This window comes from Sinohyriopsis cumingii, chromosome 15 (assembly GCF_028554795.1).
Source record: "Sinohyriopsis cumingii isolate HCF-2022 chromosome 15, ASM2855479v2, whole genome shotgun sequence".
NCBI classification, from domain to species: domain Eukaryota; kingdom Metazoa; phylum Mollusca; class Bivalvia; order Unionida; family Unionidae; genus Sinohyriopsis; species Sinohyriopsis cumingii.
In genome coordinates, this window is record NC_142975.1 from 25,349,484 (window position 1) to 25,364,549 (window position 15,066).

General features: G+C 34.0%; 1 protein-coding gene across 2 annotated transcripts in view; it reads left to right on the plus strand.

The window, feature by feature from the left end:
- The window catches only part of LOC149781431 (uncharacterized), a 67,933-nt gene extending 57,067 nt beyond the window's left edge, over window positions 1-10,866 (plus strand). For both annotated transcript variants that reach the window (XM_089935517.1, XM_089935518.1), the window contains exon 8: window positions 10,589-10,866. In XM_089935517.1, the coding sequence (XP_089791643.1) occupies window positions 10,589-10,749 (161 nt within the window). In that variant the 3' untranslated portion in view covers window positions 10,750-10,866. The remainder of the gene's footprint in view (window positions 1-10,588) is intronic.
- Window positions 10,867-15,066: the final 4,200 nt, after the last annotated feature.

A 15,066-nucleotide genomic window follows, 5' to 3' on the forward strand; every position in this document is an offset into this window, starting at 1 on the left:
CAGTTTATTTCGTTTTTAAGTCTTCAAAAGTGATCGACTCGACACGCAAAATAATTGTTCATCTATTATATTTTTTTGGGTGACTATAGTTTGAATATTATAGATTTACCCATTTTGACTGACTTGCTGTAGAGATCATACCAGTTTTAAAACTCGATGTAGTTACAAATACGTTTGGTGGAGGCAAAATGTACAAGAGATCTGTTACGGTGGTGCAGTCTTTTCAAGCTTAATTCATGTCTTTACCAACGCAATACATAAGCCTTTACGGCTGCAATAAAACTGAACATCCACGACTAATTCTAATCGACTTATGCTAGCAATGACACAGACCATTTACGATAATAAGTGTGTGTGCGTATGCGTGTATAAGGAGAGAGAGAGAATTGTCTTTATTGTACTAGACGCTTTCTCACTGATCTCTTATAGGTCGAATTTAGTTTTGTTAGAATAAGATATAATGAACCGCAAAACTCCACTGTATGTTAAAGTGAGTTGGTAATCCAATAATAGATGCAACAAGAATATTGATAGTTCTTAAAATTAATGACAGAACTGGTTACTGCTAAGATTTCTTCGTAGAGTATATCCTTTTTGCGAAGATGCTACATGTCGGTTTTATTCACTAAAATGCTCTTCCACTTTATCACTAAGTCACTTTAAAATTATACGCTCCACTAATTCAAGCATTTATGATTAAGAGATGCACACAATGGCATTGAGATATTTATGCTTTTCATGGGCTGAAACTAAATAAAATTAATGAATTTATGATTGCATGAAGAATTGTGCACTTTGCATCAGCCAGTTCATTCAAACTACTATATAACGTGGGTCGAGATGGCAACATATATATATACTGAGCAAGTACGCGCACATCTAATGAAACAACAAAGAATCTGTACATCATATTTAGAAACATAAACAACCCAGTACTTAACTTTACTTATATTATTCTGCCAAGTCTTAAATTTCTAATTGTCTCACATAAATGAGACTCTTAGAATTCAAGATTTGCATTTGAGCCAACATTCAGAGATAAAGGAAAGTGAAAGACACATCCATACAGCCCCTGTTCACTTTTATTTTACACCTCGTAATAGTTATGGAACAACTGTTAGGTTAACAATATAAAGTTGTTAGAAGATCCTTTATGATACTTTGTTCAACATACATGCATGCATGCATGCATACATACATACATACATACATACATACATACATACATACATACATACATACATACAAACATTGCTGGCAATATGGGGAATGTGCAGAAAGGCTGTTTTGACATTTATGCTAAAATTCATAATGATTACTGGTTATAGTTTACGTGTGTAACTTTTTTTTAAAAAAAATTGTTTTTCGTTTTCCTCGGGGTGGAGGGGGGCGGGCAAGAACAATCGAAAATCGTATAGGGCATTTCTAGTGGATATTCATTTCTTTCCACATGCACAACATTACAGTACTGAAAAGACAGTGTTACGATTCTAGGCGCTTACAAAAGTAACAGGAAAAAGGTAAAGACAACAAGCTTTGTAAAATTTAACAAATACTTTATTTCCCTAGAATATCATGTGAAACAAATGAGAAAAAAACCCTTAATTTTACGAATCAAATCCAAAAATAATCCAAGAATTAAAAAATATAAGTCCTAGTAATACAAAGTTATGAATAAAACTGAGTCCGAATCCAGCTGAAATCCAAAATGGAAGACGATGACGTATCTGTTGTAACCTGCGAAGTGTTGTTGTGTTGACAATTTCTTGTTGAATCACATAAATTATTATTCCAGTGTTGAATTCAGTATAACTTCCAATAAATGTTTTTATCCAAGAATTTTGTAGAAGTACTTATGTATTTCTCGGGAAAAGAATAACTTGAAATTCAAATAAATAAAATTTCAACTCAAACTGGTCACAAATGTTTAGGGCCCGACTAACTAATTTCTATAAAGACAACAGTTATAAGACTAATACAACACAAAGCAGATTCCCAGATGGAGGTCAAGAGTTCATTATTCCAGAAGGAATGGAAGTATGTTACATTATAATTATCACATGGTCCAGATTTGACCTTGACTTAACAATTCTTACTCTGAGAAAGAATTTAAAAAATAAGGTTGTTTACCAAAATTATCACTGTTTCTGAATCAAAGTCAGAAACGAGATACAGTGTTTCTATTAAGTGTTTATCATTAACAGTCAAGTCAAAAAGAACTGAACTGATTTTCTGGACAATGTCAAATTCAGTATATAAAGTTGCATTACAATAGCATGTAAAGGAATATAAAAAAAACAACAAATAATTATTAAATTCAATCAAATATACATAACAACGGAAGGCATTCATATCTGAAATAACAGTGCTACCAATTATATAATCCTTGATTTAAATATATACATAATACGAGCCACTAACATCGTTAATTAAATTGTTGAGAAGTCATGCAAACGTTAAGAATGCTTGACAAATGTATTCTTACCGCACAACCGGAGCAGATGTAACCATTGTTTTTTAATGGAAATTACATAATTTATTTAAGCTAAGGTAGCACGGTGCGAGGAACTATGGGAACTATTTTACCTCGAGAGAGAGAGAGAGAGAGAGAGAGAGAGAGACCAAGCCGAGCATAAAGGGCTTGATACTACGGGAAAATACTTGATTATAATACAATACTATTTTTAATATGAACAAATAAATTGATCATAACGATTAGAATGTTTTTAGTTCGCACTAAGGGTTACAGTATGCACCGCCTTGATTTTACTCGCTAGCCCCTATACCATCTCGATCATGTACACATCACCAGGAAAATGATGCTACAAAGTCGCTGTTACAGGCATTCCTGCGTAGCAGACGTTCTGGTAGATGAACACAACAATTTATCTTAATGTACACAATCACTCTGGATTTATACGACAGTAATCAAGCCAAACAGATTTGTTTTTAATTGAGAAATACAAATAAATACCGATAAGAACGGACATTGTTACCCCTGGATCCTACAGGGGAACCCTTGTTACCATTAAAATTATATAAGATCATGAATTTACGACTGTTGTGAATTGATCATAGTATGTTAAAATCATTGTCACATTACAATTACGATCTCAGTAACAAAGGTGACATCTGGAAATGTTGACTCAGCAGCCTACACTTTGTTTGATGCTTAATGTAACATGCATACTGTTATAACTCTATGGTCTTAAACAAAGTAACAGAAAAGAGCGAGACGCAATAAGTTTTGTAAATATTCAACAAATAATTTATTTTCATAGAATACAAAGCAAAATAAGTAAAAAGGACTTACAGTATTACGAATTAAATTTCCAAATAATCCTATAATTTTTAACACAATTCCTAATATTTAAAGTTCTGAATAAGCGTTAGTGATATTCCAAAATAAATCCAATGTTAGAAGTGTTGATGTACTTGTGGTGGCACGTGTCGTGATGATGTGCTGACAGTCTTTTGTTAGATCACAATAACACAATCCAAGAATGTCCATTTTTTAAATTTCGCTATAAATCCAAGTCTCGATTTCCTAGAATGTTATTTCTGAGCCCTTTATAATTCCAGAGAAGAATAACTTGAGTTAAATCATTTGAAGAAATAAATAATACAACGGATTTGATTAAAATTTTTCAGCATGAATGAAGCATGTATAGAAAAAAACAAGAAAATAGTCATCAACGTGACCTCCGGTGAAGTTAACATTTTCTAAACAACATGAATTAGAGGATCTGTTGCTCCGATTAATATGTAAAATGTAGTAATCAACCCAGCATTTCATGGGGAATTTCCAAACTTTTGCAGTCAAATTGAAGTGTACAAAACCAAAATCCATGATTTTGGTCAAGTAGACAAGGTCAAGTCCAAAATATAAGTATTCATAGCATATAATCAATAAAATACTGTGATGTGATGTGATTTTTTATTTTTAACGTAGCTTTAACAATTTTTCAGTCATATCGCTACGATGTCTGCAGTGTGGCAGTTTATAGTGATGTCTATCACTGGGACATCATGCCGCAGACATGTAGCATGAGAATAAAATACTAACAAACAATGCAAATTAAATATACATAACACCTCGAATCATCGAGAAAAGGAACGGTGGATGCAATAACACTTTCTTTAACTATTCTTAAAGTAATTAAGGATATACTTTTTAAATCGCTAACTTTCTTTTCAACTGTGTAAGGACCATAAAACTTAGCATGAAGAGGATATTGTGGTATGGGCAAGATAGTCAGCACTCTATCACCAGGCTGGAAAATCCTTTAATTTGTATTGGTATCATACTCTAATTTTATTTTTGACTGAGTAGAGTGCAGATTAGCTCTTGCAACTTCACAGACCTTTGATATTTATATTTAAAAGATAGAAACGTAGTAGAGAAGATTAATTTTCTATATCTTCATTAGAAAGAAGTTCCTGTTTAAAAAATTTCAATGGCCCACGGACAGCATGTCCAAAATCCAGTTCAAAGGAACTAATCCTAAAGATACTAGATATGATTCTCTAGCAGCAAACAACTTTAAATGAACACATTTGTTCTAATTTTTTCCAGCATCAAAGCAATATGACCGAATAATTTTTCAACGTTTGATGAAATCTTTCTAAATCCCCTTAGCTTTCAGTGTGATAGGCATAAGACTTGGATTGCTAGATACCTAATTCATAGAAACCTTGCTGGAAAATTTAACCCTTAACCAGATTAGGCTTGGCGGGCTAAAATGAGTAAAGTACTGTCAAAGCTTTACTTTTGGTCTTAGTTTCATATTCCTCAAAACAATTGTCCTTGGAATATTGTTAGACATACACATTATGGTCAACAAGTATTGGTTGCCTGACTTGATCGAGTACCAACACAGTCTATCATTATTCTGCTATCTGGTTCATCAAATGCAGGAATATATTGCTGATGAGCTTAGGTATCTTGACTTTGGGGTTTCTTACCATTTGGCAGGAGCGACAAGATCTGCAATATTTACAAACATCACACAAACATCACATACTATTTGGCCAATGGAAGTGATACAAGATGTTGATAAGTCTTATTGGTCCCGAAATGACCAGCCAAAGGTATTTTATGAGATAAACTAAGAATTTCTTGTCTTTTCGACTTTGGAACTACATTGTAATAGATCACTGACCAGTCGTCAGCAGAAGGTACCTCAATGTGTTCTCCAGTTCCTCATAAGGTCCCTATTTTTAACAAAATAACACACATTTACTTAGATAGCTTCTGTTTCTCTCATAGCCCTCAGAAATAAAAAGACGATCTTCGGATCGTTTTTTTTTTTTGTTCGACAACAAGTAATTGTCATTTCTCAACCTAATTAGAATAAAGAGAATGAGTAGTAAAAGAAGATCGCTGTGATCAATACCTGTTGATTGATCAATAAGAGTAGCAAACATGACTACATCAAAGCCTGACTAAAATACACGTGTCAACTAAAGGAATAACTTCCTGATCAACATCCTTCCCAAGAGCTTCCTTCGCCATTGCTCAAGTAACTGCACAATCTATGTATTAATCAGGATACAAGTCTGAGATATTTACATAATGGTGAGGAACATTAACAAAGCCGTACTTTACTCCTTGAATAAGAACAGTCATTAGAAGGAAAGGTCTCCGAAAAAGGCAAAATATCTGATAACTAAAGACTGAGAAGTTCCTATGTCCCTTAAAAGTTTAATATGAATAGGATTTGCAGTATCACTCATGAGTGATTTAGAACCCTTTGACATGAATGTTTCATGATTCTCCTAATACAGTCATGCTGGGGTTTGTTTGACTCAACACATGTATTGCTTGAAAATACATGACCATGACCTTGACCTCTTAGAGATAAAAGCATTTGGAATAGGTCTGTATTTCTGTTACTTATGTTTCAATTTCTAGCAATCAGAAATACCGTGCCCTTTCTTCTTGCGATAGGTGCACGGTGGAAGATGTAAGGATTTTGAATCAGTTATCAAAAATTTGATTCCTAAAAGTTGTCAGATTGAGATGTAGAAGAGTTCGTAGTAGACTGAAGTAGTTCGTTTTTATCAGAAGTCGTTTGAGTGGAAGACTTATTGACAAAAGAAACATTATGAGCTAAGGAATACTCGTCCACAGTACGAGCAGCATTTTCTAAAGTTTTGAACTTGTGCTCATTAAGGTACGACTTAACGTCACAATGGACGCAATTCTTGAACTCTTCAATTAATATGAATTGTCTGAGATTTTCGTAATCTTCAACTTTCTAAGCTGAGAAACTTCCTAACAATCTGTTGCTCATTTTCTCTTGCAAATTCCACGTGGGTTTGTCCAGTTTCACTTTTATAGTTCCTAAAATTTGTCGATAAGCCTCAGATACCAACTCATAACACTTTAAGATACATTCCTTAATCAGACCATACTCAGCACTTTGCTGTACTGACAGGGAAGTGACGATTCCAAGAGCTTTGCCAGAAAGAGAACCTTGTTATAACAGAGCCCAATGCTCTCTTGGCGTTTCAAATTTTCCGCATTCTTGTTTCAAAATTAGAAACATATTTATCTACTTTTTCATTGAAAGGTGGTACTAACTTAATATTTTAGTAACATGAAAATCTGAACTTGTGTGTTAAGAGGGGATGTGCTTTTCACTTTGTTGCTCTAATTCTTTTAATCCGTATTGAAATTCCTTTATTACTTTTCTCTTTCTCCCTGTATCTTTGTTCGCATTAGCCTATATTGTCTTTCTCTCCTTCTGTCCTCTTTCTGCAACTGCAATTGTATTTGTCTTTTTTCTTTCTGCACCCGCCTTGTTTTCTTGACTTTAAAGGCTTTTAACTCTACTTCATTATTATATTTTAATTTAAATTCCATATCATTCAAGTTATAGCCATATAGACTCACCAATCAAATCCAACTCACCTTTATCCAAAACATTTTAAGCAGCACTTACTTGCATCATGGTTCAAAGGTTGTATTGTACTGCTAAAACCAATCTCAGATATATATATATATATATATATATATATATATATATATATATATATATATATATATATATATGCCAAATTTGCGACAGTGGTTACAAGAACAATCGACGTACACGTTACACAAACACATTTGACAAGAATTAGAAGTAGATTGAAAATATCAGGCATCGTTCATCAATAGCAAGCAGTTTTATACGATGTCTTTCATTTGGCAGCGAACAATCGTATTAAAAATATTTCCTTTGTATTATTGACATGTTTTAGGAATCATCTTTGTTTGTTCCATTGACTCCTAAAACATGTCAGGAATTATGGCAAGCTTAACAAATGGTTTATAAATGTGGGTGCCATTAACACGCTATCAAAAGCATCGACGTGTTACCACATTTAGTCAAAGATTACAGCCAATCGTACCATCTAAGTATAGGATTTACACCGAACTGATTGTGTTTAATCGAGTGTTTATGGTTGGAGCGGCATACCACCATAAGAAACAAAGTAGCGTTAAAAACTGAAGATTGGATTATCATTGAAAATACAAAACAGACAGTTGAGATAGGTTACTTACTTATGTGAACAAGAGAATTGTTTAGTGGTGCTAAACTAGTACATGCACATGTTTCTTTAATTATAAGACATGAATAAAGAAGTTTTAAAAGGAACTTTTTATTTGCGAAAGTTACAAAGAGTGGTCAAGGAAAAAGGCGTGTATAATATCGAAATCATTCTCGATCGAAAAGCACGTAAAGTGGGCAAACGTCGACTTCAGGAAGTGAATGTTCATTGGAACTGAAATCCATTTAATTTTGACTCTTTGATTGCCACTTCACAAGTCATCAGCCATAAAATGAAGTGACTACCATGCCTTTAGACACAGCGATTACCTTTAATTTTCAGAGTTCTTTTTCTCAGGAACTGAAATAACTACTTGGGTGTGATGTGGAGAACCTGTTCCTACAAAAACTCATTTCGTCATTTTCTCACATATCTTTTGTGGTGTATTGTATGATATAAGCAGCAATATACTATCGAAATTAACAACAACAACGTTATCCTTGCTGCCAACGCGACTACAACAACTCGTACAGTCATTAAAACATCAAGCCCTCTCGAAAATTGGGTAGGGACGCAGGCTAGACATAAACCGGTCGTTGCTTTTGGACATGTGTTTGCAATACAAGATTTTTTAAATAAAATATGTCAACAAGTTATATTTCATAAGTGTCAGTTATTATAAAGTAGTTTTCCTACAGACTAAAAACTGGATAATGATGGAATGTCTTAAGTGGAAACTGTAATTTTTTAAAAATTATCATTAACACATACTATACGCATGTAATACATATCTTATTAAATTGCTTAAAACAGAAGACAAGCAAATGGAAGATGAAATGTAAGAGGAAAGAAAGAGAATTTATTGAATAAAGAGTTTGCTTGAATAGTTTCAAGATAACACATCAATACATCTGATAATATTAGTAATTATATAAAAAGCAATACGAGAGGCATGCATAATTAGTCATAATTACAACCAAAAAAATCATATACACACACATACAAATATATCCATACCAATATTCATCTGCAAATATGTGTATCGATGCCCACATACACGTACGAGAAACGGAATGAGAGAAAGTTATATTTGAGTCAACATTTAATTCAGTGATCACCTTATTCCACTAACACGGCCATTACTTTTATTTCTGAATGAAAGATGTTTTTACATATTCCATTTAGTAAGAAACATTTTTACTTTTGGATCTTTCCTGTCCGGCTTATTAGCTTCAAATTTAAATTAAAATATGAAATCGAAGTAGAACTCTTGTAGGTTTGGTTTTTGTTTTAATATTTATTGAATGGAAATTATGTTCGCCTAAGACTGAGCCAAAGTAGTGCCATAGTTAAGACTGCAAAACGATTATAGAAGAATCCAGAACTTACATAAGCCATATGCGGTCTTACTTAATGTGGAAAACTACATCAAACTTTGAGGAGCAGAACAATAGCCAAGTTTGCTCTACGAGTGTTGGTGAAAATCTTCAACATTGCTTCTGGATTCCGATGCAGTTTCAAAAAACAGCTTTCCAAGGAAAGCTACCAAGCGTGTGCTTGTTTGAATCGTCAGCAATACGGCCCTCATCGATCAAAACCCTTTCAAGTTATAATACTTTAACGACTCCAAGATAGAAATCACTTGAGATACCCAGACGTTGTTTACCTACACTTTTTATATTCACTTAGCTCAGAAAAATTAAATGCGATCTTACTTGACCCTAGTTGAATCCACATTACAGGTAGGTACTAACAGCAGGCACGAAAATTCGTACGATAATCCTGCAGGGTGATATGCTTTATGCGGATTTGATTTCGCACAAAATGTAAAGCTTCATGTAAGCAGGATTTGACATTTTTCTGGAAATTAGCTGTTTGAGGTATGTGATTTTGGACTATTAGACAGATCAAAATAAAACTCGGAGAACCAATGGATATGAGGATGTTTTCAAATTCAGAGCAACCATAACAGTCACGGACCACTAGTAAACACGAAGACAAAAGTTTAGCCACGATGTCAAGACAACCAGAACAAGAACATTTAGTTTTGTTTTGCTGTTGCTTTGGCTCAATAGGTCTCACTCATTTCTAAGACAGACTGGCAAAGTGTACAGATGCATGGGGTGCACTTTGTGGGCATACACTGATATATTATTCACTACTAAAATATTTTTGTACAGTAAATTGATATTCGGAAAGTTTACAAAGACCCTCGTATAATTATAATACGATTGTACAGTAAGTAAACAGTTGATCCAGTCAGATTGCTCTTTACATTTAACTTGAAAGACGTTTGGGAGCAATCTTTGCGGTATCTGTTGGCAAAGACACAAGTCAAATTGTTTTCATGCATTTTCTTTATTTCAGCTCGAGACAAGTGGACAATATGGAAATCATCATATTATAGCATGCGTATAAAGCCCACTAATTAAACAGTTTATTTAGTAAGCGACAGTCAGTAATTCTTTATCCGCGAAATGATATTTGTTCAAAATTCTGTTTTACATAGTAACGTATGTCAAGGGTTGATGTGGAACGAAGTGCAATGACGACCCATGACTAGGGAAAATGTAGAATCAATGATGACTGGGGGTGTACTGTTTAATTTAAAGTCAAAAGTCTAAATCAAGTTTGAACATGGAGACATTTAAAACTTGTATTTTTCTAATCTGTATTTGGCTTGTATACATACAATATATAATAAAGAACATGAAAAGAGGAAATTATATTAAATAGGTATTTCTTTTCAAGCATATACTTTTTTCACTTGAATTCAAAACAGCAATGATGTTCGAAATTACTAGATAATAAGCCAGTTTAAATATTACGGCTTATTGTATAAACTCTCCAAATGCAAAATGATGTGTAGATAAAAAATGCATTGGTTAAAGAGGAAAAGATATGGTTGAAAAGGAAGCCTATTTCTAGAAAATAAACGCTGGACCTGTAAGAGCGAAAATTAAGCCCATGGATAGGCATGGATAACACGACATGCGCCATCTTCTATGTTCGTGGAATAACGTAATTATGACTTTAATTCTGATTTAAGGAAAATCTGAGCTGGAAGTAAAGCGTGAGTACTCGGAGAGATGCGGTATTGTGAATGACGCCATTAAGGAGTCCTACAGAACCGGAAAGGTCATTCTCATCAAGGAAGGAAAACTTGTACGTGACGAAGTATCAGGGTCATATACAGGAAGCGAGTTTTGAAAAGTTACTAATATCATGCAAACACTGAAAAGTGTTCACTTAAAAGATTTGGATATCTGACTAGTTGGTGTCTGCAAATTTATTTTTCTATAGGTCATTAAATGATTTATTTATGCATGTAAACCTGTTTGTTATTGATCGATTTGATTGATGCATGTATACTGTGTGTGAATGTATGTATTATATTTGTATGTATGCACACAAACTGCATATGGATAATATTGTCAGACTCGTGAATTATTTCTCCATACTGCACTGCTTCATACTACATAACCCGTGTCTTAAAATAGTATCCTATGCTGGGAACTGCTTTTTCTTGCAAACAAACAATTAACGATCACGTAGCATACGCCGGATAATTTAATTTATTAGATGTGTGTGATGAACTAAGCAAACTATTTTGATCCATGTAAAAGTAAAAGAGGAGAAATATTCACAGGGATTGCAAATCCAGAATATGACAGTGCTCTCTAGAATCTATGAAAATAGCACATAAAGGCATATTAAGGCAAGGGCAAACACGTTTGTCAAAGACATCCCGTTTAAGAAGTCAGTTTTGGTAAAAAAAAAAGAACCCCAGAGCCAATAAGCCAATACGATGAAGAAACCGTATCTTTCGCAGGCTAATTGGCATATCGCACCTAAACTGCTTCTCAGCTTTACCCGTTTTGCTATTTTTAGAGATATTTTGGTACAAGGCATGCAGGACATGTAGCTGAGGCCCCTCAAACAAAGAGTATGCAAGAGATAGCTCATACAATATATCATATAATTTATATATCGTAATAACAATTATACTAAGTACTTTCTTCATTGTTCCTTGAAATGTACTTTAAATTCTTAATTATTTCTGCTAATCAGAATTACACTGCTTCCAAAACTTCATCCACAGCGCGAAATTATAATGTAAACTGCAGTTTCAATAGAATTCGCATTCCAAAGCAGAATTTGCTGCACTAAAATTGAAATGAATTTCATACTCCTTAGAAAAGAATGTTTAAACCTTCGTCTTCACGAGAATTTCAAGTAAAACAATGAGAAAACAGATATATATGTACCACTTCATCAACGTAAGTCCCTCTAGGCACTTGTAAATCATACGGAATCGACCCAGCCAATAAATCCAGTCCATCACAAATAAAAAGCAGAATTTAGGTTGCTCGACAGAAATATAAAACCGCTTAATTCCAAACCACATAGGACAGTTGTTTCAATGCGCATTCAAACAATTAACGATTACGCAGCATACGCTAGAAATGTCAGTTTTAGTAGACCATAATGAGGTTTATTTTTAAAGTGAATGACTGACCGTGCGATACACTATCAAGTTCAAAGGTCCTTGGGCAGTACTATGTTCGTATAGATACTGTTACTGTGCACTAGTTGAAACTACATTTGTGTATTTACTTTTAAATCCATCATAAATTCAGTTATTTTGTTTCTTGTAACCTTTCAGTTATTCCGTCTTAGGTAGAAAAGCAAAATTAGTACGTAATCAACAGTATACTACATTTGCACGTACAAATATGAACCCTTTTCTTTTAAGGATTTCCGTATTCCAAATGTGATGCAGTATAGCTAAGAAAACCTCAATAACCCATAAATTCTGTAAGTACACTGCATCTATGTATGTGTCTACAAAATATTCCATCCTTTGACTCGGACAATGCAAAAATATAAAAAAAAATTACAAAATAAATAATGTAGAATCGGCGCTTTGTTTGGAATTACAGGACTTTAACATTATTGCTGGACTTTATACCACACAGTTGAGAACATTACACGATTCAAATAAATTAGAGGTCATACATAAGTATGAACCGGTTTGTCAAAGACCGGATTGCGGAGGCAACCCAAAAGGCGAGAAAAACAAACCGCAATGACCCACTAGAATATAGAGAGGGAAGAAGCTAAAAGGATACCATTTATCCTGACCTACCATCCAGACAACCCCAAAGTAGGTAAAATCATCCCGAAACACTGGCCCGTCGTGGAATCGTGTGACGCACTAAAGTTAATATTCCCGAACAAATCTTTGGTAGCCTACCGGAAACCAAAACTCCTCCGTTACACCAAGTTTGATGAATATTGCGCAACGTATGTGTCTACGCCATTAAACACAACTAAAACATTACAATTGTCTCGGATCACTTTTGGTATTTGTGTATACCGTTGAGTAACATATATCACATCAGTGTTTTTATGTCTTCCTCGAGAGCTGGATTTGATTGTTTGCCCAGCATCACATCATCGTATACAACTAAATTATTAATAAATCCATCTAGATCATCTACAGATGGTGCTTCGTCAATATCGGCTATAAATTTAATGACATCGTCATCAGTAATCACGCGTTTTCATTAAAATCTTTAAGCACATCGTATCATCTCTGATCAACTGATGGTGCTACCAAATACAACTTCTCCCATTTTAGCCATCTCATTATCAGATTAAGTAACAATTGCGTCTTACCCGATCCACATGGTCCTATTATTATCATTCTGATCGAATCTGGCAACGCAGGATGGTGTTTAACTGGCTCTTGTTTTCGAGTCACTGAGAAATCAACTATATCCATATTATATAAATGTATGAATCTATATTGTTTACGCTGTAGAACTAAAACCCCAACTAATGATCTATCCACGGTTACAACAAAAAATGCGAGAATAACATATGGTGGAAGATGTGCAGTATGTAACAGAAAAAAGTTCTTTTTTACCTAAAAAAAGATGGTGGTGATATTGCTAAATTAATGTCAAAGTTCCCAGGAACTCCGTGGGCTAAATACATAGGAGAAAAACATCTACCAGGATATAATTACTGTGGTCCTGGTACTCGACTTGATATCAGACTTGACAATCGGGATCAACCAAACCCAGGCGAGGAACTAGTAAATGCTATGATAAAGCGTGTCATGTTCATGATGTAGCATATAAAAGCAAAAACCTACAAGACAGACATATCGCAGATGTGAAATTAATTCATGCGTTAAATTCTATAAAAAATCAACAAAAAAAAATCAGAAGATATCCTGTCGAGGTTGAATTTACTTGTTTTCCAAGGCTTGATTCTGGATAATCTCTCAAACTCATCCATGTTATATTTTCAGACAAGTATTTAAATAAAAAATATTATATATACAATGTCTCAACAGAACAAGTGCAAATGGTTGATGATCGGATCATTAACTCCCTGCAATAAATCCTGCAGGAATGAATTTTGTGGACAACACTTGCAGAGCGTTCGTAGAGGTTGTTTAGGACCGATACCGTGTCTGCGATGTGGTGTTGGAGTACGAGGTAAAACCAAGTTATGTGCAAATTGCGATGGTAAAAATATCGCGAACTTAAGATATACCATGATAAAAAATGTCAGTGACGGAGCTATAAAATCCGTGGAGGACTATTCAACTAAGTTTTCAGACAAATTATGATTTAAACAAATAATATTATTATATAATGGAGCAAAATGAATTTGTCCCACATCCTGTAATAACGAACTACGAATCAAATCTTGATGGTGTGATCAGAAATTGTCAGAAGAAAGTACCAGTTGGTTATATTAATAATACTGGTTATCTGATGTTTACTGTTTGGAAGAAACCTTATCTCTGTCATCGATTTGTGTACGAGTGTACGAATGTTACAAGGGGTTGATCAAAGACGGTCTTGTGATCGATCATACTGACTCAGACCCTCAAAACAATAATTTATCCAACCTTCAAGCTATTACACAGAGTGAGAATAATACACGGAGAGGGACGGGTAAAAACTTAAAAATCCCTAGATCAGTTAAATCCTTCAATACAGAGATTAGCGAAGAAATTATATTTCAATCAATGAATTCAGCTGCGAAATACTTTGATATTAACTCGCGCTCGGTACAAAAAGTCGCGGAAAATATATATAAATCTACTTTTTCCAAGACATATAAACGAAGAATCATCTTCCAATATCAATAATGGAGATAAACTACCATCACTATCAAGTAATTACGTAGAATTATATTTATTAACAATTTATTTAATTTTATTATGGGTCAACATTTCCCCCATATACTAATTTTTTCGACTTGAGCGAAAGGGAGATAATTCTGTAAATATATATTTCTCCGTAGATTTCTGATTTTTATGGTCGTAATTAGTCAATTAACCATCTACGTCGTAATTAATACTAGTAATTATACTCGTAGAAAGATATTTATGGTTTTTTAGCTAACAAAATAGAAGAATGAACGAATTTTACATCGTACAATGTAGCGAGTTATTTTTAAATCCGTTATGAGAAATCGAGGCAGAACACGCTGTTAGTGCAG